Here is a 25,511-nt window from a genome sequence, read left to right as displayed (position 1 = left end):
AAGTTCTTAAAGACTGGTTCTTTTGGAAGATAGTTTAAAAGGCTCCGAGTGAGATGATTACTACATTTATCATCACCATAAGCCACATTAAATAAAGAAAAGGCTTGAGAATGGATGCTTGTTGTAGGTTATACAAGAAATGTCAATTTATATATTTAGCTTTCTTGTATCAAAAACATTAAATAAACTTGGTGTATTTAGAATAGAGGAAAATTTATTATATTCATATGCATATGCATGCAGTTTTAGACAGGCGAGTGATACAAATACACTTATAGCTTATGAAAAGAAGAGAATTTTATGGAAAGATTTCCTGTGAAGGAATAAAGATATCAAACTCTTCTCTATTTCGTCTTTTTTAACTAGCATTTATTGTGATGTTTAACAGGCTAAATTACTTTTAAGTATTATTAAGTATTACAATCCCTGCATATTGTATATCTGCATGACAGATATGTGCACACGAAGTGGTTGATACTTTGCTCTTCTTATAAACAATTATATAAAGTGTTGACACACTATGAGTTTGATTAAATGAAAGACAAGGATCATAGTAACTTCTATAGACAACAAAAGATGGAAAATACCATTACAAGCAGAGAAGAATTCAAATGTGAGTGAAGAAAATGAACTGTGAAACAAAAATCGAAGTTCGAAAACTGAGAAATTATTACCAAGTTTGGTGTATTTGTTTGATGCAGTCAAGTTTTTGGAAATTACCATGAACAATGTCTGTTTATTTTTATATCTTATATGGAATGAACTGGGTTATAGTTTTTATAGCCGTTTGTTGAATACTGGCAATTGCAGTGGTAGTAGCAACCCATAGAACTGCTGGATACTGGGGCAGATGTATCTTGGATTTCAAAAATTTCATAGGATACTTGAAGATGCAAATAAACACCATTCATCATCACTGGATCATGGACCAGATGCATTTTGGATCTTTTACACCTGGAGTTCTATCTCATCATAGCCTCACAAGTTGGGATAGTGATATTGAGGTCCTTGTGTTGTAGGTGCTATGTTGGAGCGTCCCTTGACGGATGACCTAACAAAGCTAATGATTTCCATCTGGCTGGATTCTGAGTCAGAACTGTCCCTCTTTTAGGCTGGTTGCCAACCAAATCTGATGAGACCAGCCTATTTCTCTGGAATTTCTAGATTGTTGCTGAGCCAAAGCTATGGTCATCTATCCTTTTGACAAGTATTGTTTCTATTCTACTGAGTTTCTAGCAACCCTCCTCTCCATTTAACTTGGTGGAGAGATGCCAGTTTAGTCACCATTGACCTAACCATGCTACAAACAGTTGTGATACATGTTAACAGGTAAGAGACCTAATGATTCCTTTGAAGAACTTTTGCTCAAAAATGGCTTTTTTTGGTTTGGTCATGCACTTTTTTATCTTGTCCATGAAGCAGTCATCTCATTCTCTCTCAGGATGGCATAGCTTTTTAAAATATTCTTACACATGCATATTAAATATTTTTTGATTATGTAAGCTTTTCATTTAATGTGACACACAACAAAATTTTTAGTATTTTATGCTAAAAGCATTAAATTGTGATATCTTGTATTTGTAATAATGGATCAAAGGCAGGAAACTGAAATAGGAAATGGAGTGAGGGGTGACTGGACAGTTCGTTGGTTTGTGTAACCAAGATAGAGAGGAGGCACTAGTTTACATTTGGAGTGAGCTAACTGCAGTGGTTCTATATTAGAATTAGAATTTTTGGTCAACTTTTCCATTTCATGGAACATTTGTAATATAGTATTTTACAATCAAAAGTTAAACAATTATTTTTCAAACACTTAATGTCTTTTCTTTTTGTCTTTGATAGTATGTGAATAGGTTTTTATTGCTTTATAATTTTTTTTTCAATGTGGTCAAGTAGTAGAAATGATAGTGTCATAATAAATGTCTTGCAGTATTTAGTCAAGTCCATTTACATTCTGGATATCCATCTTGCTGAAGTTAATATTGTCTTTCATCTTGCTGCAATCAATGAAAAGAATACCATTGGTTAAGTACTGGAATCAATTTAGTTGACTATACTCAATCTGTACAAACTTGTGATCTTGTACCTATTAAAGAAATCATTATTTTTCAATAATATGATGTATTGTTTCAAAACTCTGTCATATTTTTTAAGGTATTTTTAGATTTGCTTTTCATATGTCTTACCTATCTTTCACATAAATGTTTCTTTTTCATTTTGTCTTCAGCAGGTAAAAAGCTTTAAATATAAGCTGTATCCTGATGGAGACATCAGTCAGCAATACTTCTTGGGAAGATGAAGCAAAGTCAGATGAAGCTTCTTCCAGTGAAGAAAGTGAACATGACAACAAGAGTGATTTTGGAGAAGAGGAAGAAGAGGAGGAGGAAGAAGAAAGCAGGGATGAGGATGCATCTGACGGTATGATACAAGACAATGCCTCTGATGGTATGGTACAAGACAATGCCTCTGATGGTATGGTACAAGACAATGCCTCTGATGGTATGATACAAGACAATGCCTCTGATGGTATGGTACAAGATAATACCTCTGATGGTATGATACAAGACAATGCGTCTGATAGTGTGATACAAGACAATGCATCTGATGGTATGATACAAGACAATGTGTCGCTTTCAAAAGATATCGAGGATAATGTACCTGAGGAAAATGCATCAGCTGATGATAAGATCTTGTTTGATAACAGTGACAATGCTGACACAAGTTGTGAGAAAGATGATGATAGTTTTGCTGAGGATAATGAAGAATTAGATGATGTAAAAAAAAAGGGAGCTACGGATGTAGGTAATAATTCGTCAGATGTTTTCAATGAAGCTGAAGTAACTGAGTGTAATGAAGAAAAACAAGATGTAGATGATCCTAATACTGATGAAGTTGAACAAAATAATTTAGCTGATTCAAGCAATGAAGAAGGATTTGGTGGGAATTCTTCAAATGAAAATTTGTCTGAGTCAGAGCTTAAAGCAACATCATCAGTACCTACATCTAGCAATGATAAGGATAATGATGTTAAAGAAGTTGTTGAAAATTTAAAGCAAACTGAACCTAATTTTGATACGGAGAATGAGCAAAATGCTAATGAAGACAGTGTAAAAATTAGTCCAATTGAACACAGATTAAGTGAGAAGAGAATAGTTAAAATCCGTGATAGTGGTAGTCTTCCACAACCATCTCTATCAGAAGAACACGTGGAGTTGGATTACGATGAAGAAGATATGGAAGAAACATCGGCAAGAACAGTTTCTATGGAAGTAAAAACTGACAAGGAGGAAAAAGATGAAGGAGAATGGGATAAAGAGAAAAAGGTAAGACCAGATTGTTTTTCATTTTCTAATCAGTCACAAGACAACAAATTAGTCTTTGGGCTATTTGTGAGCAAAGAGGTGGAGGGGTTAGGTGAATGAGTTCTTTTAATAGAGAAGGTTAGGGCAGTTGAGCATCAGATTAAAGGTTTTCATTTTGTAAGTCCTCACTGATCTAAGATCAACTCTAGAATGTAATATTGAATAATGAAAAGTATCACTTCAATATCTTGTTGATTTGAAGCATCCATAGAAATTGTCCTAAAAATTTGCTGTTGCTAGGCTTTTAGCTAGCATATATGTATGTATACATGAACATATGTATATGAATATGTTTGTGTGCCCTGTGTGTGTGTGTATTTATACACATACATATATGTGAGTATCATCATCATCGTTTAACGTCCGCTTTCCATGCTAGCATGGGTTGGACGATTTGACTGAGGACTGGTGAAACCAGATGGCAACACCAGGCTCCAGTCTGATTTGGCAGAGTTTCTACAGCTGGATGCCCTTCCTAACGCCAACCACTCAGAGAGTGTAGTGGGTGCTTTTACGTGTCACCCGCACGAAAACGGCCATGCTCGAAATGGTGTCTTTTATGTGCCACCCGCACAAGCCAGTCCAGGGGCACTGGCAACGATCTCGCTCGAAAATCCTACGGGAGCCAGTCAGGCGGTACTGGCAACGGCCACGCTCAAAATGGTGCATCTCATGTGCCACCCGCACAAGAACCAGTCCAGGGGCACTGGCAACGATCTTACTTGGCTTGCCGGGTCTTCTCACGCACAGCACATTTCCAAAGGTCTCGGTCAGTAGTCATCGCCTCGGTGAGGCCCAATGTATATATATATATATATATGTATATATATATATATATATATATATATATATATATATATATGACCATAATATTAGTGCCAAGCAGTGTTTAGGTTAGTTAAATATGTTTGTGACATATTTCTAGAGTTGTAAATCTTTCTGGATATTGAAGAAAATACAAATTATTTTTTAATTGTTATGAGGTAGCTATAAATATTATTTTCTGTTATTGATATCTATTCTAAGCATAAATTTATCTTTGTTTTATTTTTATATCATTTACTGATTTCTTTTTTTTTTTTTACAACTTGGTTAAAAAGCTCCTCTCTTATTTTTATAATTAATCTCCATTGTTTTATTCAATGTGTTTATATATTTGCAACATTAAATTGTAAACAATCTTGGCTTTACTTTGAAGGAGGCTGTGTTATCAGATAGAGATGATGGAGAAGTGGATGATGTAAGTGTGCATTTTCGTTTTCAAGTTTTATTTTTATTGTTTATTTATTTTAATCTTTGTTATGGTTGTTCTTGATAAAGCACCAAACTACTGATGGCATAGTTATTAGTTTGACTCTGCTACAACCACTTGATTGACTAATTAGCAGTCTTTTGTTAATGAATGGTTAATAGCAGGAAAGGCAAACTCCAATAATGTGCAGTAATCCAAAATTGAAAAAACAAGCACATTCTGATCTTGTTTACTAAAGAAGAAAGTAATTTGTTAAAAGAAGGGAGAATGATAGTATGGAAGATATGAAGTTAATATTTAGTTCTATGAAGTAAACATTTTCCTGAATTCTCATTTTAATCTATAAGTTGTTTGTAATACTGGAAAAATTTATTCATTTTAGCAACTGTGTTAACTAATGGGAGAATGTATAGATTAGCATATGTTTGTTGTTGGTGCCTTTTGCTTTTAGTCATCATCATTATCTATCCATCTTCCATTTCATGAGGAATTGCTACACGCAGCTTTGATAATAATTGTCTGTGTGATTAAGTTCACATTCTAACTACATAGTTTCAGGTTCACTTTGATTGTTTCAGGTTCACTTTGAATGAACATTATCAGCATCAAGTTGTGTCCTTTTGTTTCCAATAATATGTGGAAACCTATCTGGCCATGGAGTAACATTATCTTGCTTGGAAACAGGTGAGGTTTAGTGACATGATGAAGGGAATCTGGCCATAGATAAATCTGCTGTAATGAATTACGTCTGACCCATCCAAGCATGGAAAAATGGGCAGTAAAAATGATGATGATGGAATAGAGGCTTTTTTTCTCTCAAATGTACTTTCAATTAAAGAAAGAAACATTTCATGAAAGGGTTAGTTTAAAAGTATGTTGTATCACGTGAGCTAAAATAACAAAAAAAATCATTCCTTGTAAACTTTGCATTCAAAACAATTTACATGTTAAAAGGTCAATTTTGTCAACTATTTCTTCTAAAATTTCTGATCTTGTTCCAGAAATATTAGAAATTGTTGGTAGAATCATTAGAGCATCAAACAGAATGTCTTGCTGCTATATTTACTTCTGTTGATGTCAACTTCACCTTTCATCCTTTTTTGGGTTGAGGAAATGAAGCAACAGCCAAATACTGGAGTTGGTATAATCAATTGTTCTCCCCCCCCCCCCCCCGAAAATTTCTGACTTTGTGCCTATATGGGAAATTATTAAAAAGATTACCTAATTGATAGTTGTTAGTGTGTTGGATACAATACCTTGCAGTTCTGGCTCTCTGAGAGTGGAGTTCATTCAGATCCTGCTGAGATCAACTTGGCCTCCCATCTTTCCAGAAGTAGTAAAATAAAGTACAAGTCCTGTATTGGAGTTGATTTAGTCGACTAACCCCCTTTCCTGCTTTTCAGGTTTTGTGCCTATGTTACAAACAATTATTATTCTGTAGCAAATAAATTATTATTATTATTATATTTTTGAAGGATGATGATTGTGAAGAAGGTGAAATACGTGAACCCGGGAGCAAGAAACCATTCCAAAAGCCACTTTGTCGATTCTTTTCTAAAGGTCACTGTACATGGGGTGCTTCCTGTAGATTTTTACATCCAGGAGTCAATGATAAAGGTTATATATACTTTATTTATCTTTAATGTAAATCCCTTTATAAAAAAAAAATCATTAATATTACTAGTAAGAAGAAGGGATAAAAAGCATGAGTGTTTTGACATTTGTAACTCTTGTGAAAATAATCAAAGTGAATCTTTTATTTGATGAGAATGAGCTAAAACAGCAAATAATAATGTAATAGGATGAGTCATTTGAACTCAACTGTTGAAGGCCAGTTGGAGGAATACAATACAAATAATATAAATTTGTCAATGAGTTTGCCTATGATGTGAAGGCATGTAGCCTAGTGGTTAGGGTGTTGGGTCACAATTGCAAGGTTGTGGCTTTGATTTCCAGACCAGGCAGTTGAATTCTTGGTATTTCATTTTCATGCTGCTCCAGTTCGCTTGGCCTAAAATGAGTACTGGTAACAGGTGAGGGTTAACTCTGCAACAGACAGCCTCCTCTTTCAAGATAAACTCCAGCCTAAAGAGCCTAAGACCATTCATAATGAAAAGCTGTATCCCCAGTGCTAGGCCATATTAAAAAATAATGCTAATCTGTGCAAGCAATCATTGAAGCTCTGAATATTTCAGATTGCAGTTAGTACTTGGGTGCAGACATGGTCGTGTGGTTAAGAATTCATTTCATAACTCTCTGGCTTCAGGCTCGATTGCACTACATGGAACATTGGGCAAGTGTTTTCTTGCACACCCTCAGGTTGTGAGTGGAATTTGGTAAATGGAAGCTATAGAAGCTCATTGGAGGGACTGTTCTTGTATGGTAAACTTTAATCCACACCTCAGATTAACATTCACACCTGGCCCTTAGGCATCTTTAATGGAGCTCCGTAGTGTTGTGAGAATTCTGGCTATTATCATCGTTTAACGTCCGCTTTCCATGTTAGCATGGGTTGGACGATTTGACTGAGGACTGGTGAAACCAGATGGCTACACCAGGCTCCAATCTGATTTGGCAGAGTTTCTACAGCTGGATACCCTTCCTAACGCCAACCACTCAGAGAGTGTAGTGGGTGCTTTTACATGCCACCCGCACGAAGGCCAGTCAGGCAGTACTGCACCCGTACAAGAGCCAGTCCAGGGGCACTGGCAACGATCTTGCTCGAAAATCCTTGCACATGTCACGGGCACAAGTGCCAGAAAGGCGACGCTGGGCACAGGTGCTATTCCGATTTCGCTTTCGCTTGCCCCAAAAAGTCTTCGCAAGCTGAGTTACGTGTCTGCTATAACCCTTTAGCCTTCAGATTCTGTCAAATGTAATGCTTATTTATTTACATTACTTTGCATTATCTCGTGTATCTTTGAGATCTTGAAGGTATAATTGTATATATTTGGACAGATATTGTAGGATAGGTGTGAGTAGCCAAATCTAGCTGGTTTGAACATTAAACAGGTAGAATATTTGGGCTTGGTATAATTGGTTTAAATGCTAAAGGGTTAAAGATAGCTTTTTCTTCCTTTCCCTTTCAAGTTTGGGAGGTCCTGGAAAGGATTATCAATTGTTGCCTTTCCTCCTGACCAAGCAATGAGACAAAATTTTAAGGAAAGAAGAGAGAAGAACATAGTAGTTTGTTGTTTAGACCTTAGCTATCCTGATTGAACTGACTTATAATCAAAGGTGTTCTGTCTTTTTTCGTTGTCAGACAGTATGTATGTATGTCAGCATTATCTTTTGTGTCATTCTTTTTATAAGACAATAGGTTGTAGTTTGAGAGAGATATAGCACTGAGTGACCCCATAAAAATTCTTATGGCTTGAAAAAGTGAAATCTTTATCACTACTGTGGCTATGATGAGTAGATGTTCTGGTTTTACTGATGACTAAAAGTCCTCCTGTGAGTAGACAAAAAAAAAATAGTTGTGTACTGTGGACAAGGTGTGGTTTCTGACCTTTTTAGGGCAAGACTGTTCTTGAGATAATAATAATAAGAAGAAGACGACTTGATAGCAATATATATTATAGCCATTCAACAAACTTCTGCAATGAAGTGACACCTGAAACATGAATACACCACTCCTTACTGCATATAGATCTGTTTGTCTTGAAATTTTTTTTGCTATTTTGCTGATGCAGACTCTAGTTTCCTTAAATTCTAGTTTTTACTTCATTGAGAGAGATGAAGAAAAAAAGAAACCCGACCTATGTTTGCTTATTTTTCCCATTTCACTTAGTGAAATTTGAACCAAATGTTCCAATCAAGTTTTTAAATAGTCCCCTCAATTAAATTCTCTTTAAAGGCAATTATCGGCTAATTGAGCGTCCTGGTTTCAACAATGGATTTGGAATGACCACCACTATAAGAGGAAGGAGGCCACCTTTTGGAGCTGCTGCACCATGGGTACCTGATGTAAGTGATTTTAGTATTTTTTGCTTTAAGATTGTCAAGTGAATATCCAGCCATTATGTTTAAGCAATATAGTTGACTTTCTTCTGTATGAAAAATGTTATATTTCACAAAACTTTTGTTCTGGTACTGATTTGTTATATTTTTGTTTAGAAATTATGTCTTGTGAAAAAAAAAAAAAAGATAAGAGTTTTTCTTTTTTGTATTTGTATTCTGATAGGAACAGATATAATTTTGTAATACTTTGTAAAATTGTGTTTGTTATAGAGATATATAGAGATTTCCCCATAGACTGATTCAGCATTAATTAACTGAAATGTTCTTATCCTGTTTTCAATGCCTGGAAAACAAATAATTTAAGAGTTAGAAATGGATATTTTCATAAATTCAAAGATGTTAATTAAGATGTATAAGAAATGGCAATTAAAAAATCTCAGAACAAGATAATGCATGATTAATTCAAAACAGGTGACAGAGTGATTTGAATGCTAAAAGGTTAAGGCTGAAAAAATTAATTATGTAGATATCTAAATTTATAGAAAAATTAACATTTGTTCTTCTAACTGGGGAAAAATGTCAACTAAATGTGTAAACTGAGAATAGAAGCATATGAAGAATCTTGTGTACATGTTTCTTATTGTTACTTTCTGTATTGTTACTTTCTGTATTAAGAAATCATTTGTAATTTCAATATTTTGTAGGTTCCACTTATACCAGATATACCACCTCCAAGAGAAGAGCCTCCTGCTGAAACTGCATGGGAAAGAGGTCTTCGCTATGCAAAAGAGGTTTGTCAGTGTTTTTATTTTGAAATGGCTTTCTAAGAGAATCATCATCATTTAACGTCCGTTTTCCATGCTGGCATGGGTTGGACAGTTTGACTGGGGTCTGGGAAACCAGGAGGGTGCACCAGGCTCCAGTTTGATCTGGCAGTGTTTCTACAGTTGGATGCCCTTCCTAATGCCAACCATTCTGAGAGTGTAGTGGGTGCTTTTTATGTGCCTCCGGCACAGGGGCCAGAGGGGGGGGGGGGGGGGCTGGCAACGACCATGATCGGTCAGTGCTTTTTATGTGCCACTGGCACAGAGGCCAGTCAAGGTGGCGCTGGCATCGGCCACATTCAGATAGTGCTTCTTACGTGCCACTGGCATGGGAATTACAACTACAATTTCATTTGATTTTGGTTTTGATGTACTTGATTCAATAGGTCTCTTCAAGCACGGCATGTCGCTCTATGACTATGATCCAAGGTACTTTTGAGTGGGCCGGTTATGCGACACTGGTGTAGATTACAGCTGTGAACTCACTTTATTTGCCGGGTCTTCTCAGTCACAGCATATCTCCAGAGGTCTCGGTCTTTTGTCATTACCTCTGTGAGGCCCAACATTCGAAGGTCATGTGCAGTTAAGTAATATTACAATCATGAAATTAGCATTTACAATTGAAATAGAGTTTTTAAAGTTATCTTCACTTAAAAAAGCCACATTTCTTCATTATCTTTTTTTCGTATTTTAAATATTAGAAACTTAATTTTATGTTCCACATGACAAGATATGCAAGATGACATGGTTTATGTTTTTTTTTTATAAGAATGCTGTATAAATGTCTAGAGTATACTTTGCTTTTTACAGTTTGATGTTAATGGTTGCATTATTTTAAAATTTAGTTGATGAAGAAAGCTATTCAGAGAAAAGAGCAAGAAACTAACTTTGAAGAAAAACGCTTAAACCTTGGCTTAGAGGAAGAGAGGGAACAGAATAAAGAAAATGAACAGAAACGTATTATGAAAGATCCTTACTATGATTTGGAGTAAGTTACATGTTTATTGTGTTCATTTGTTTGTTTTGTAGTCAATAGATCTCATGTGGATGGGTGTCATGTTTAAATATTTCCTTCTTCGTGCACATATTTAATAGATGATGGTTATTGCTGCTACTGTTTAGTTTTGGATAGCTCGGGTCAAGTAAACTTACTGATAAGTGGCATTTCAGCTATGACTATTCCGTCTTTTAATATATATGAAAGACTACACCTTGGATACGTAATCAAAGTATCACAAATAGATTTTGTGTAAAAGGAACTAAAATTCAGCATTGTTAGCCAGTGTATTGACATGTTAATTTCCTAATGCTGCTTACAGCGATGAGCTGCAGTATCTACTTAAATGTAAATGAACTTAGTTATTTACCCTATGCCTCAGCACTGGTGATTGGACATATAGTGTTCCTGATCTTTCAGCTTAACAATCATTTTGTTCATTCTTCTTTTGAAATTTGTATTTTATACAAAGTTTATTTTTGTGGTGTGCAACAATTTGTGCCTGTGTTTAAACATACTACAATCTTCATAGATGTGTGTGTGTTAAATATTCACAGTAACACAGAAATAATGATAATATCACTTCAAGTTGACTGGTGAGCTAAGTTATATGCCAACAATACTCATTCGATATTATCCATATTTTCCATTATTTTGTTTCTTAGTCATTTATAATCACAATAGTTCGTCATACGTTCATAATGCTCCCTCCCCTTTTTCATATCTTAATTGATTATTATTCCCACCTAGAAAAGCTGTAGCTTATAAAGTAAGGATAAAAGGAACCGATCTGAGACAACAATCTCTAAAAGAATAAATAACCTCGACCTGAATGGAAGTAAGATGGGAAGATTTCTCCTAATTTAGTGCTGAATGGGGACACAATAAATCCATTCAGAATGCATTTTTCATGGCACTTCAAATGAATCTCATGTGATGACAGCTCTCAGTGTATAGAAACAGTTTCTTCAGTGTTAAAATTCTCATATTAAACAACAGTGAAAGAGAGAGAGAGAGACAATTATACTTTTGACCATCTGTGTCAAAACTGCTGACATATGTTGACAGTGTTAGTACTGTCCATAGTTTGTGCTGGGTGATTCTTTATTGTAGACCTAGCAAACTATAAGCATTATACATTATGTGACATGTGTTTGTCAGTAGGCTATGATTTGGCATGGTGGAGATTACTTCCTCAAAGCACCAGGTGTTAAAACACCTGAAGGTCAAGCACAGGTGAGATCTCTTACCCTAGATCCCATTCAGGAGCGATGGACATCAATGTTTCACCATTTTTGTGGCTTATCAACATCATGTACCTAAACTGAATTGGAAGTAAATCATACCGCTTGTCCACAACTTATATACACATAGTGTAAAAACTATGGGCTGGTATTCCCCGACAATGCATACATAAGAATAAATTCAAATATGAAGTAGAAGCAGTGCTAGTGTAATAAATATTATTGAGCATACCTACTTAATGTATACGGTTTGTGTGTTTGCCTGTAGGCTGTGATTTGGTGTAGTTGAGATTACTCTCTCAAAGTGCCACCTGAAAGTCATGGACAGGTGAGACAACTCACCCCCAGATCCCATTCAGGATCAGTGAACATTGGTGTCTAATGTAATGCTTATTTATTCACATTGTTTTGAATTAATCATGCATTATCTCATAGCGTTGAGATTTTAATATGATTGTTTTTTAGAGTGATATTTTAGGGTGGGTGCAAGAGGCTGGATCTGGCCTGTTTGAACATAAAACTGGTTGTATATTTGGGTTCGATATGGCCGGTGTAAATACTAAAAGGTTAGGGTGCATATGGTAGTATGGGTCAATATTGTGCAAGAAAAATCACTGGAGATAATTTAGTTTGTTGTACTTTTCTTGATGCAGAGATGAAGATGATTATTATAAGACACATGTACATGGCTGGCAAACAGGACAGTATGAAAACTTTGAAGTTCGCTGGACAAGAGAACCTGATCATATCAACAGTGCATATCATGGGGTAGGTTAATAATCTTAATGATCCACATATCAAGCTTAACTTTTGAAATGTTCATTTCTATGATTTCTCTTCTTTGATTTTTTTTTTTTTTTGTTGAATACTAATGCCATTGGTGTTTTCTTGTTCTCTTTAAACAGAGTAGAGAACGGGAAAGAGAGCGCCATCCTGCTCTTCTCCCCACCAGGGAAGTACAGCGACAACCATATGGCTCACCAGTGGAGCGATTAGATCGTATGGATAGATTAGACAGAGTGGAAAGAATTGAACGCATGGACAGAATGGAAAGAATTGAGAGGTATGTCATTAGAATTAACTTCAACTTGATAATTATGAAGATTCATCATCATCGTTTAACATCCGCTTTCCATGCTAGCATGGGTTGGACAATTTGACTGAGGACTGGTGAACGAGATGGCTACACCAGGCTCCAATCTGATTTGGCAGAGCTTCTACAGCTGGATGCCCTTCCTAACGCCAACCACTCAGAGAGTGTAGTGGGTGCTTTTACGTGCCACCGGCACAAGGAGCAGTCAGGAGGTACTGACTACAGCCACGCTTGAAATGGTGTATTTTACGTGCCACCTGCACAGGAGCCAGTCCAGCGGCACTGGCAACGACCTTGCTCGAATGTCTTTTCACGTGCCAGGAAGGCAACGTTGGTAACGATCACGCTCAAATGGTGCTATTTACGTGCCACCAGCACGGAAGCCAGACAGCTGGTGCTCTGGCAACGATCACGCTTGGATGGTGCTCTTAGTGATCTGCTGGTACAGGTGCCATCACGATTTCGCTTTCGCTTGCTCCAACAGGTCTTCGCAAGCCGAGTTTAGTGTTCAGATCGTTGTTTTTAATTTCTACAAAAAGGTTTATACTTTTATTCTTTTACTTGTTTCAGTCATTGAACTGAAGTCATCATAGGGTACCACCTTGAAGAGTTTAGACAGACAATTGACCCCAGTACTTAGTTTTGAGTCTGGTACTAGTTCTGTGGCCTAGTGGTTAGGGCATTGCACTTATGATCAGTAGATCATAGATTCAACATTTGACATACTTGTTCGCCTGTACAGACAATGTTGATTTGATGGAGAGAGCTTATGTAAACACAAACATTTGATCATTTTAAACCAATCATCTGTGTGGTTGTTTAGCAAGAAATTGTGGAACTCTCATCCATCATCTAACAATGGGAGAGTCTGTAATATATACTAGCAGAAAGACCACTCTCTGTTCAGTTTTCTGCCAGCTACTTGATAATATTTTCACATTTGATTCCCAATTCTAATAATTTTTATATTTTACATCTAATTAATTCTTTGTATAATAATGCTCACTTGCTTAGTAAATATTGTTTTTCATTATTTTATCACAGTCATAATCTCTCATTTTTAAACAAACAACTACGGAGGGGGAAGCAGTTTGTCAAGTTTTATCTTGCCTCAAAGCAATATAGAGATTTCAATACAGCAGCCCATCTGTAAGCTTTGCAGTGTGTGTGTGTGTGTGGGAGAGAGAGAGAGAGAAAGAGAGAGAACATTGCAAATAATGAATGAAATAAACATGAAATGAAAAAACTATAGATAAAAGGGCAAAACTACAGATGTGTATGCCCCTGACTCTGTTGCCTTATAACATCTAGAAAAATGGATACTTTTTTAACGAAATTTTCTACAAATACTGCTTAGATGTGGCTTCAGAGTATATAGAGATTTATGGAAAAGAAGATTTACGAGGGGGCGGGGAGAGGAGTTTTGAAAAATTCACACAATCCGACTTTTTCCCTTCATAACTTCCAGGAAAATGGGCATCTTTTGATGAAAGTTTATACAAATACCTTTCAAACAGCATAGATTACGATTATAAAGTCATTTGTGAGGAAAATTTTTTCCAAGGGAGTGGGGAGAGGAGTTTTGGTAAAATAGAATTTCGGTAAAATGGAGTTTCAGATCGGGAAGACTAAATAAATTAGAATTACTCTGTTTTGATGGGGATTTCCCCCACTTTTTTTAAAACCACAGCCTTTGAAATGATGGGGTGGGTGGATAAAATAATGTTTTAATGGAAGGTGTCATTTGTCTCATCTAATCAGAAAATGAATTAAAAAAAACAAATGTGAATGTAAAATTAAAATTGTTTATTGTGTTGATAAAATTTTGTGGGAAATACACTGAATTGCAAATATTGTTTCAGGTATGATGTAAATAAAAGGCGAGATGAACGCAGAGAAGTGAGAGATATGCGTGAGCCTAGAGATGTCCGAGAACCAAGGGAGATGCGAGAGATGCCCAGCACTAGGGATGTTAGAATTGATAATAGAATTGATAATAGAATTGATAACCGAGTTGATGGACGTTGGCGAGATGATCGTCGGGGTGATGACCGCAATTCAGAAGACATCAACCCACAGAGACCCCGGGCTGATGAATGGAGAGATCCCTGGCGACGGTATTGTGGTTTTACCAATATTCACTTTTCTGTTCTGCTGATTAATTCCAATTTGCATCTAAGGTCACTGGAAACTGTTAGTAATTAATAGTTCTTTACATACGTATATCCATCAATTAGATATTTGAAAATATGAAGCAGATCTTATATTATTTGTGACAAGAAAAAAAAATTATGACTTTTTCCTTTTTTTTTTCTTTTACACTGCATTCATCATCATCATCGTTTAACGTCCGCTTTCCATGCTAGCATGGGTTGGACGACTTGACTGAGGACCGGTGAAACCGGATGGCAACACCAGCCTCCAATCTGATTTGGCAGAGTTTCTACAGCTGGATGCCCTTCCTAAGGCCAACCACTCAGAGAGTGTAGTGGGTGCTTTTACTTGTCACCCGCACAAAGGCCAGTCAAGCGGTACTGGCAACAGCCACGCTCAAAATGGTGTATTTTATGTGCCACCCGCACAAGAGCCAGTCCAGGGGCACTGGCAACGATCTCGCTCAAAAATCCTACGAAGGCCAGTCAGGCGGTACTGGCAACGGCCTCTGCCAAATTCGAGATAGTTTTCTTTTAATTGAATATCTCTTTAACCCTTTAGTGTTTAAGCTGGCTATGTGTGGCTCTAATATTCTACCTGTTTTTATGTTCAAACCAGCCAGATCTGGCCTCTCACATTTACCCTACATTGTCATTTTAAAAATAAACAGTCACTTCATGCTATGTGATAATGTTTGATTAATTCAAAACAATATGAATAAATGAGCATTACAATTGACAGTAAACTGAATACTAAAGAATTAAAGAGATTTTGACAAGAAAAAAAAATATGTAGACTATATCCAAACAACAAATATGAGTAAGGAATGCTTTAAACAAGATGAAGTTTTTGTATGAATAATGATGTTTAAAAATAAAAATTGCAATAGGTTTATTTTTAATAAAGCTGATTAGTTCAACAAAATAATTTTCATAAATAATGAATACAGATTCATCTAAATTCTTAATTCTTCGAGCCCAAATTGTATAGGCAATGGTCAAGATTTAATCCATGGATACGTTGTGATTTCTTTGTGTGTTTATGTATTTCTGTGAGGAAATAAAACAGATTGCTAGCTGAGTTCTGAAATGCATCACACAAATTGAAGTAAAACTAAGAAATCACTTCACTCACAAACTGATAGTTGACTAAATACGAACTGCACATTCAATATATGTAAAATATAAATATTTCTTCGGCTGCAAAAAAAACTATGAGGAACAGACTTTAGCTCTGGGCTTATAATGAAATAAATATATTTGATAAATGCTAATTAATCTATCTTGGAGATCATTTCAACATATATCTATTCCTAAACTCTGTGAAATGAAGTTTGAATACTTAATGCCCAGGTGCATGGTGAAATGCTTCATCAAATGACTTGAACAGATTGCTATTTAGATACCGATACTCTATCTATTTACCCATGTTGGTCATTATAATCAGATCTTTAGTTGAAGAAACCAGAAGGATTATAATTGAAGCCTCTTCAACAAAATCTAGCCATAATATTTTTTTAGTGTAAATGGTAATCTTGAGGTTTCTTAATAGAAAATTCAAAAAACTATACCATTGGAAATATTACATTATCCTGTGTTATTTTTTAGTTGATAAATTCATGTATTTGTTTGATTTTATTTTGAAGGTCGAAATCTCCAAAGAGCAAACGTCGTAATTCACCTTCTCGTAGCTGGTCCAGAGGCAGGCGGCGTACTCGACGTTCATATAGTGTGTCTTCATACTCCTCAAGGTAATAAACACAGAACAGTTTATTTGCATCACGTTTAAACAATATCTTTCTAGAATGTTATACGAAACAACTTCTTTAACTTTTAACTGTAAACCTACAAATTATTTATACAAATTTATTTATTTACAAATTTGCTGTCTTCAAAATATTATGCTTATTTTCACTATATTATAAGTTAATAAATTCACATTTCTTATTAAATTTGATATTCTTGAATGTCAGCAATGTATGTAATTTTTCTCTCTATATATTTTTAAATATGATGTATTTAAAAGAAGAAAAAAAAAAATCTGCCTTCTCTCATCGTGCGCTATTTCACAGTTTTTGTGTTAACTATTATCTGCCTTTTGCAGTTCATATTCTAATTCATTCTGCTCCAGGTCCTCGTCTTACTCTTCCTACACTAGTCGGTCATCATACAGCCGGTCTTCATCATATAGTTCAAGGTGGGTAACTTTTCACTAATTTTAATTACATATATATATATATATATAAAAAAAAGGTAAAAAAATGAAGTTTGTGCGATTAAAATGCCGCACTACAAACAGTTGCATTGTCCTCCAGAACAGGGTACATAACTCTGCTCACCCCGTCTAGTTTTTTTGACTCAACAAAAACAGGTTCTGCTCCTGTTTTATGTACAAGCGATTAGTTGTGGAAAGAACATCCTGCTGTAAAAATATATTGCTCCAGCAGCAAAAGAAAAATACTCATTCTGCCTATGCATGCATGGTAAAATGGTTGCAAAATTGACTTTATTCCCATATCTTTTTTTTTTTATGTTCCCTTTTAAAGCCTAGCCAGGCTCATGGGCCTGGTTTCCCGGTTTCTATGGCATATGTATTCCCCCCCAGGTTGGACGGGACGTCAGTCCATCGCAGCTTTACTCAAGAAACAGGAAGAAAGAGTGAGAGAAAGTTGGGGCAAAAGAGTACAACAGGGGTCGCCACCACCCCCTGCCGGAGTCTCGTAGAGCTCTAGGTGTTTTTGCTCAATGAACACACACAACACCCGGTCTGGGAATCGAAACCGCGATCCTCCGACTGCCCTGACCACTGGGCCATTGCGCCTCCACTTATTCCCATATACACAAACATATATTATAGGGAAAGTTAGTGGGATGCCTCCAGTGAGATATTTTGAGAATTATTAAAGCTTGATGGTTTCATGCTTTTGTAGACTTCATGTAAAGTTAAGTATTTAGTCAAAAGAACATAACCCAATGTCTACATAGACGTTTGAACTAATATCCGATAAAAGACTTTTGTGCTCTCTACTTCTCTCTCTCAAACACATGCAATGACTTCTCCTTTTTTGGTAAAAACTTCTGCAACGCAAATGTATGTTGTTGGGAATATGTATTTTGGGTTTACCGCTTATTCAAGAGAGCACAGCAGTACAACTAGCTTAATTCTTTTGCCTGCAAAAATACATACTCTCAAATTAGGATCTAAACACTTCATCTACTTGTTGATTTCACATCATAGAAATTCTACCAATATCATCATCATCATCGTTTAACGTCCGCTTTCCATGCTAGCATGGGTTGGACGATTTGACTGAGGACTGGTGAAACCGGATGGCAACACCAGGCTCCAATCTAATTTGGCAGAGTTTCTACAGCTGGATGCCCTTCCTAACGCCAACGACTCAGAGAGTGTAGTGGGTGCTTTTACGTGTCACCCGCACGAAAACGGCCACGCTCGAAATGGTGTCTTTTATGTGCCACCCGCACAAGCCAGTCCAGGGGCACTGGCAATGATCTCACTCGAAAATCCTACGGGAGCCAGTCAGGCGGTACTGGCAACGGCCACGCTCAAAATGGTGCATCTCATGTGCCACCTGCACAAGAGCCAGTCCAGGGGCACTGGCAACGATCTTACTTGGCTTGCCGGGTCTTCTCACGCACAGCACATTTCCAAAGGTCTCGGTCAGTAGTCATCGCCTCGGTGAGGCCCAATGTACGAAGGTCTTGCCTCACCACCTCAGCCCAGGTCTCCATGGGTTCCCTCAACTGTTAGGGTGTGGCACTTTTTCACGCAGCTATCCTCCTCCATTCTCACCACATGTCCATACCAGCGCAATCGTCTCTCTTGCACACCACAACTGATGCTTCTAATGTTCAGCTTTTCTCTCAAGATACTTACACTCTGACGGGTATTCACATTGACATTACACATCCAACGGAGCATACTGGCTTCATTCCTTGCGAGCTTACATATGTCCTCAGCAGTTACAGCCCATGTTTCACTGCCATGTAGCATGGTTGTTCGTACGCATGCGTCATACAGTCTGCCTTTTACTCTGAGTGAGAGTCCCTTTGTCGCCAGCAGGGGTAAGAGCTCTCTAAACTTTGCCCAGGCTATTCTTATTCTAGCAGCTACACTTTCAGCGCACCCACCCCCACTACTAACTTGGTCGCCCAGATAGCGGAAGCTATCGACTACCTCTAGTTTTTCACCCTGGAATGAGATAGAAGTTGTTTCCTGTTTGTTTGCAGTCTTTATTGCACCTGAACATCTGCCACAAACAAAAACTAACTTGCTAGTTAACCTGCCTTTGATGTTGCTGCACCTCTTATGTGTCCATAGCTTGCACCGGGTACATCTTATAGAGTTACTACCTACTCCTTTTCTACATACTGAGCAGTGCCATCTACCTGAAGGGGTTTTAAAAAAGATTTAGGCACTGTTGCTTGTTGGTTGGAAAAGTATTATGAGTTATTGGTAGGTTTTCATTAGATATCATAGCTGGTATGATATTAGATCAAATGTCAGGAAAGCGTGTTGTAAATCTATTGAAATTTTGTTCATGTGTGAAAAAAATAATTTGAAGTGATATTCATAATTTTTATTGCTGTTCTATTTTTAACTTGCATTAATGTTTTTTTTAATTTTTTTTTTACATCAGTAAAAATTATACACACAATGATGATTTGATAAAAATCTGCTACAGGCTGCCTAAATGCTGTGCAAAAAAATAAGTTTAGCTTTATGCTATTTAGCTTGATTTTGGAAAAAAATTTTATGATTACTGCATAATTTTATGATTGGTTGATTTGCAATAAATTTCTCCCTTTTTACTGTTAAATTTAGATCATCTCTATCTAGATCAAGGTCTCGTAGTATTCCTGCATCGGCTAAAAGACCTGTTCCACAAAAGTTACCTCCGTCTTCAAATACTGAAAAGAAATTGCTTCCCAAAGCCAGGTAATAACAGATTTTTGATTGTTGGAGGCAGTGAGGAAATGTACCTCTTTATGTTGATAATGTTTATTATTGAATATATTTAAATATCAATTTTCTTAAAAATTATCATCATAGTATTAAAGTTGATTTGCACTTAAATTTTTTTCAAGTTTGAATGTTTGTGGAAACTTTTTGAAACTTATTGCTATGTATATATTTATAAATTTGCAGTGAAGCACCAAAGAGTGCTGTGACTGTTAGATCTAAAATGCATGTAAGTCCAGAAAAACGAAAAATCCCTGGATCTCAGCCTACTGGGGGATTGCCTTCAAAACAACCCCCTCTTCTAGATAGGGGTCGAAGAAAGGAACGTGTGTCTCCACGGTAACTATTTAAAAAAAAAATTTTTTTAAAGCAAAATACACTTTTTTAATTTCATATCTTTGTGAGAATTTTGATTCTGGAACTAGTCTTGATTATTTATTCCAATCAGAGTTATTTTTTATAATCTAATTATTATTTTTATAATCTAATTACTTGGACTGCATCACAAAATAGGACCCAAAGAATTTGTAATATATTTTATTTTGTCTTGCTTGTTAACTAATTTTGATTATTATCTTCTAGACTCACCCGGAGCTGGAGTGGCAGTTCAAGTGGCAGTAGTTTATCACATTCACTGTCCAGATCTCACTCTTTATCCCGTTCAAGATCCCGTTCACAAAGTCGGTCTTCATCATCATCCTTTTCACGGTCTCGCAGTGCTAGTAGCATTTCATCTCTTAGCAGCACAGGTTCATCAAGTTCTAGTGGAAGTGCTGATTCAGAGCATCTTTACCGTGATATTGCCAGTCCAGCAAGTTCCCGTGGCAAATCACCTTCACACAGACTTAAAGGTAAGCAATGTAACTATTGAAAGAAACGTATTCTAGCTGGTTGGTAATCAATCAGAATAGGTTGCACCTATTCTTTAAGGTGCCTGCTTCTTGTTTACAAGCTATCTAATATGCAATTATTCTGTTTGTTAAGAGGATCTAAACCAGTAGTTCTCAACTGGGGTCTGTATGACCCTTGGGAATCCATGTAAGATTTTAATGTTAAAAGTTAAAATATATGTACAATAAATTGGTTATACTCGTGCAACATAAAAGCTATTTTAACATTTCTATATACAATTTCTAATAATATTTAATTATAAAAATACAATAGGATTTTTTAAACATTGAATGTCTACGAGGGTCCATCCAAGTATAATAGGAATCAAGAGGACCTCTATGTAAAAAATGGTTGATGGCCACAAATCTAAACTAATTTAATCATGTGGCTAGCAATCAAGTAATTTCACTAGTGTTTCATACAGAAAATTATAAGTTTACTTACCACATTGATAATACTATTCATATGCCAGTTGTATGTTTTAAAATAAATCTTTTGAATTCCAAGCTGTGTTCTAACTCTGTTGAGTTTTAATCCTTTAAAAAGAAAAAAAAAAAATTGGTAGGAAGTTATTTTTTTTCGTTTTTTTAACAATGATAATATGTTGTCTCTTCAGTGATTGAACTAATTATTTTACTGTCGTTGTTATTATTCTCAGAGAAAGAAAGAAACCGTCAAAAAATAGTACGAAGTAGTAAGCCATCAAATAGTCAAATCTCATCAAAACCACACACTGGCCAGCCTGTGCCGTCAAAAACTCAAAAGCCAGAAAGTAGGCAAGGTGGGCAACAACAACAACAACAACAACAACAACAGCAACAACAACAACAACAACAGCAGCAGCAGCAACAGCAACAACAACAGCAACAACCTCATCACCACCACCACCATCATCACCATCATCATGCTGCAGCAGAGTCATCTGCGACCACAAGAACCACAAGTACAGGGCCACCTAGTAGTACTTCAGTTTTATCCAGCAAAACTAAAGATCCCTTAAAAATTGTTGGACAGAAATCTAACATTAAACTAACTCTCATCAGCAAGGTAATCCCTCTCTTATTTTTTCCTCTGTGTAGTTAAGGAGTTCATTTTTCAAACATGTGGTGTTGGGTTCAGTCCCTCTAACTTCTATTGTAGCTCTGACAATACCCAATCCTTGTGAATAAATTTCGTAGATGAAAACAAAAATGATTGTCGTGTGTGTGTGCATGAATGTCTTTAAATTTGCGCTGCTCTGAAAATTGCTTTGTTATAAGCAGTTATGTAATTTTCTTTATTATCAAATCATTTGTTGGCCTTGTGCTTTTGAAGATGGATTGAATAAGAGATCCCCTACTTGTAAAACAAGGCTAGTGATAGGAAGGGCATCCACCTGTAAAACAATGCCTCTGTGATATATGATACATCCATCTACCTTACACTAGCATGGAAAAGCTAGTGAAAAATGAACAAATATAGGTGCTAGTATAGTATGTGTTCTACCACCTTGTCGAGCTTAGCCAGGGTTATCTACCTTAAACGTTCAGTTTGTAAAGGAAAGCAATTTTTCCATTATATGGACATTAAATACAACAAATTAAACTGTAAGCTGAGCCTGAGTGAGATTTTAGAACTAATATTTTGCTTTGTCATGGATATACTCATGACTACAGCAGTGATTTTAACAGGATAATCTAAAAATACAATAATTGACTGGTATAATATGTGCGTGAAGTGTGTGGAGCCATAGTTTATCATGTACAAAGAGGGAAGATGGTTGGAGCAAACGATAACCCCATTTAGATTGATGAAGCAAGATTTGCTGGTCGTCAAAAATGCAATTGAGGACAAATGCTGAATGGCGACAACTCTCCTCTCTCCAAAGTCAGTGATGCAGAACAACGGAGCCATGGACATAGAATTGATCGGCTGTGGGTGTTTGGTCTCAAACAAGGCTCAGACTGTCGATACTTTTGTGTGGAATGGTGTGACGGGAACAGTCTGATCCCAATTATTGAAAGAGAATATGAAAAAGGTTCACTAATTCATTCAGATGAGTAGCCCGCTTATAATAATTTAAATGCCATCTAGCAGTGAACCATCAACTACATTATGTGGATCCAGTGACCAGAGCATACACTCAAGCCATTGAGTGATCATGGTTAGATGCTAAAACTATGATTCTGAAAAGAACAAAAAAGATCTCCGAAATACTTGAAGTTTTTTATCTCTGAAACATCTGAAAGATAAGGTAGATAACCCTGTTTGACACCATGGTAGACTGTCTACTATACTAGTACTCATGTATATTTCAGCATTGGTGCAGTATGGCCAAAAAATTAACAAGTCTTCCTTGCAACCACAAGGTCCCAGGTTTGATTCTGCTGTGTGGCATCTGAAGCATGTATCATTTTCTATAGTTTTGGGTCAACCGATAACTTATTTAGTGAAATTAGGTAGACAGAAATTATCTAGATGTCTGCTGGATGGATTGTATCTGCAATTCAAAGGAACAGCCTTATTACACTCTGTCACACTGATTTAACTTGGGAGTTACATTAGAAGTATAGCTGTTTGTGGAATACTCAGTCACTTATGCATCAAATCAAGAGTAGGTAAATCAGTTTCTCAAAATACTAAATCCTCATCATTGAAAGACAGAGAAACCATCCTTGCATCCGTTTGTCAGCTCTTAACTTCTATAGAATGTTGATTTAAAAAAATGTTTTTGATCACTTTTGAAAGTAAACCTTATGGAACTTGGAAAATTTCTTGTAAATGTTGCACTTTAAATTCTCTTTTATTTACCATAGCCTTCTGAGAAGGAATCAACTGCCCAGAGTAGAAAAAGATCTGCAGATACTAGTGTAGCATCTTCCGCCAAAAGACAGGCACTAACTGCTTTATCCTCTAAGCCACCAGGTAACTTTATTTTCTCTCCAAATCATTCCTAATCTGAAATGTAAATTATTTGTATATTTTGTATATAAATGGAGGAATATATATTTGATTATACACTTTCATGTACTGCAAGATGAGAACATTCACTAACAATTATTAGATGTCATATTAGATAAGCTGTATGTATTGATATGAGACTGCAAAATTTCACTGGGATTAACTTAGTCTTTTATTTTTGAAGCATCAAGAATAACTGTTTTATTGAAGCAAAGTCATCTCCATAATTGATTTTTCCTTTTTAATATAAAGCCTGTTTCAAGGTATGAAGGTGTATGGCTCAGTGGTTAGAGCATTGGGCTCACAATCATAAGATAGTGAGTTCAGTTCCTGGACTGGGCTGTGTATTGTGTTCTCGAGAGGGGAGACTAGTATGCATGGGTAACTGCTGGTCTTCTATAAGCAACCTTACCCAGGCTTGTGCCTCAGAGGGTAACTTTTTAGGTGCAAGCAATCCCATGGTCATTCTTCACCAGAGGTGGGGGTCTTAAGCTTCAGGATGTAGTTAAAAATTTCATGCTCTAAACACATGAATTTAGCTTCAGTTCCACTACATAGCACCTGGGTTAAGTGATTTCAATTGTGATCTGATACCAACCTATGTCGAGAAATACAATTTGGCAAAAAGAAACTGTAAGGAAGTTCATGAGTGTTTGTATGCACACACAAACATTTCATCTTCTAGAAGACTAGTTGGATAGACAAGTACCATATCTTTGTAATGTGTTAGTTCTGAAGTTTATATTTAAGTAATTTTATTCAATGATTCTTTATTATTTTGCGCATTTGAATTTTAATCTTTTGAAAACCATGTTATTCTTCTCTTTCTAGACAAACCTACGAAAGCTCAACTAAACAGAACAGAGAAGTCAGAAGCTGTTCTACCACGAATTAAATCAGCCCCTATAATGCAACCTTCTTCTATGCAGTCTAACTCAGTTCCCCCTGCTAAAACAAGTGCAAAAGCTTTCTTACCTTCTTTGAAACCTGGACTCCCAAGAACTGGTGCCATATCCATTAGCAGCAGTGGAGCCTCATCTGTGAGCTCAGCTCCTGCTGTTGTTACTACTGCTGCTGCTACTAGTGCGAGTGCTGCTGCCCCTGTTGCTGCTGTCACAGGTGCAGCTGCCACGAAGGCGAAAAAGAGTACATCGTCACGTCGAGAGGAGCTTCTGAAACAATTGAAAGCTGTTGAAGATGCAATTGCCAGGAAGCGAGCGAAAATGAATTGATGATATCCATTCCACTAGGTTATTACTTGTATAAATGTGTGAGTTAATAAAGGGTGGCGATGGTGGTGAAGTGAAGTACTTTTTTTTTTTTAAATAAAAAAAAAACAAGAGTAAGAAACAAAAAATCTTAAACAACTGTCTTAAATATCCTTGCTCCTCTCACATACAGAATTTTCTTTTCTTTTATTGATTTCCAAGTTGGTGATAGTAAAAAAAAAAAAATGAAAAAAAAAAGAAACCTTTCCTTTCATGTTTCTCCAAACTCATGATTTAGTTTTCACAATTATCGTGATCGTAATCGTCTTTTATTCACATCACATTTTCTCAACTTGATTTACTTTGTGATTTTTTTTTTTTTTTGCAGATTGATACATGTGTGTAAGTGTGTGTGTCTGTCTGTCTGTCTGTCTTTTTGTCTATCTGAGTATTATTGTTGAGGAGGATGTAGGCTTGAGTAGAAAGCCAAAACACAGAAGAAAAAAATGAAATCTCTTGTTAGGAGCACTTAATGAAATTGATTCACAAAAGACTGTTGACAGCTGACTTCTGTATTAGAAAATGTTTTGTTTTGATAAGTAA

At 36.3% G+C, this 25,511-nt stretch overlaps 1 protein-coding gene across 1 annotated transcript in view; it reads left to right on the top strand.

Moving 5' to 3' along the window:
- Positions 1-25,244, top strand: part of LOC106883042 (uncharacterized) — a 40,991-nt gene extending 15,747 nt beyond the window's left edge. The window contains exons 2-18 of the mRNA XM_089349764.1: positions 2,228-3,323; positions 4,561-4,602; positions 6,090-6,231; positions 8,471-8,580; positions 9,279-9,365; positions 10,244-10,386; positions 12,293-12,407; positions 12,545-12,702; positions 14,595-14,849; positions 16,532-16,636; positions 17,017-17,082; positions 19,732-19,845; positions 20,056-20,208; positions 20,452-20,720; positions 21,419-21,807; positions 23,556-23,664; positions 24,532-25,244. Of these exons, the coding sequence (XP_089205890.1) occupies positions 2,262-3,323; positions 4,561-4,602; positions 6,090-6,231; positions 8,471-8,580; positions 9,279-9,365; positions 10,244-10,386; positions 12,293-12,407; positions 12,545-12,702; positions 14,595-14,849; positions 16,532-16,636; positions 17,017-17,082; positions 19,732-19,845; positions 20,056-20,208; positions 20,452-20,720; positions 21,419-21,807; positions 23,556-23,664; positions 24,532-24,932 (3,720 nt within the window). The 5' untranslated portion in view covers positions 2,228-2,261 and the 3' untranslated portion in view covers positions 24,933-25,244. The remainder of the gene's footprint in view (positions 1-2,227; positions 3,324-4,560; positions 4,603-6,089; positions 6,232-8,470; positions 8,581-9,278; positions 9,366-10,243; positions 10,387-12,292; positions 12,408-12,544; positions 12,703-14,594; positions 14,850-16,531; positions 16,637-17,016; positions 17,083-19,731; positions 19,846-20,055; positions 20,209-20,451; positions 20,721-21,418; positions 21,808-23,555; positions 23,665-24,531) is intronic.
- The last annotated feature ends 267 nt before the right edge of the window (positions 25,245-25,511 follow it).

The sequence above is a fragment of the Octopus bimaculoides genome, chromosome 3, assembly GCF_046866305.1.
Source record: "Octopus bimaculoides isolate indiv1 chromosome 3, ASM4686630v1, whole genome shotgun sequence".
Taxonomy (NCBI): domain Eukaryota; kingdom Metazoa; phylum Mollusca; class Cephalopoda; order Octopoda; family Octopodidae; genus Octopus; species Octopus bimaculoides.
This window is presented reverse-complemented; position numbering and strand designations above follow the sequence as displayed.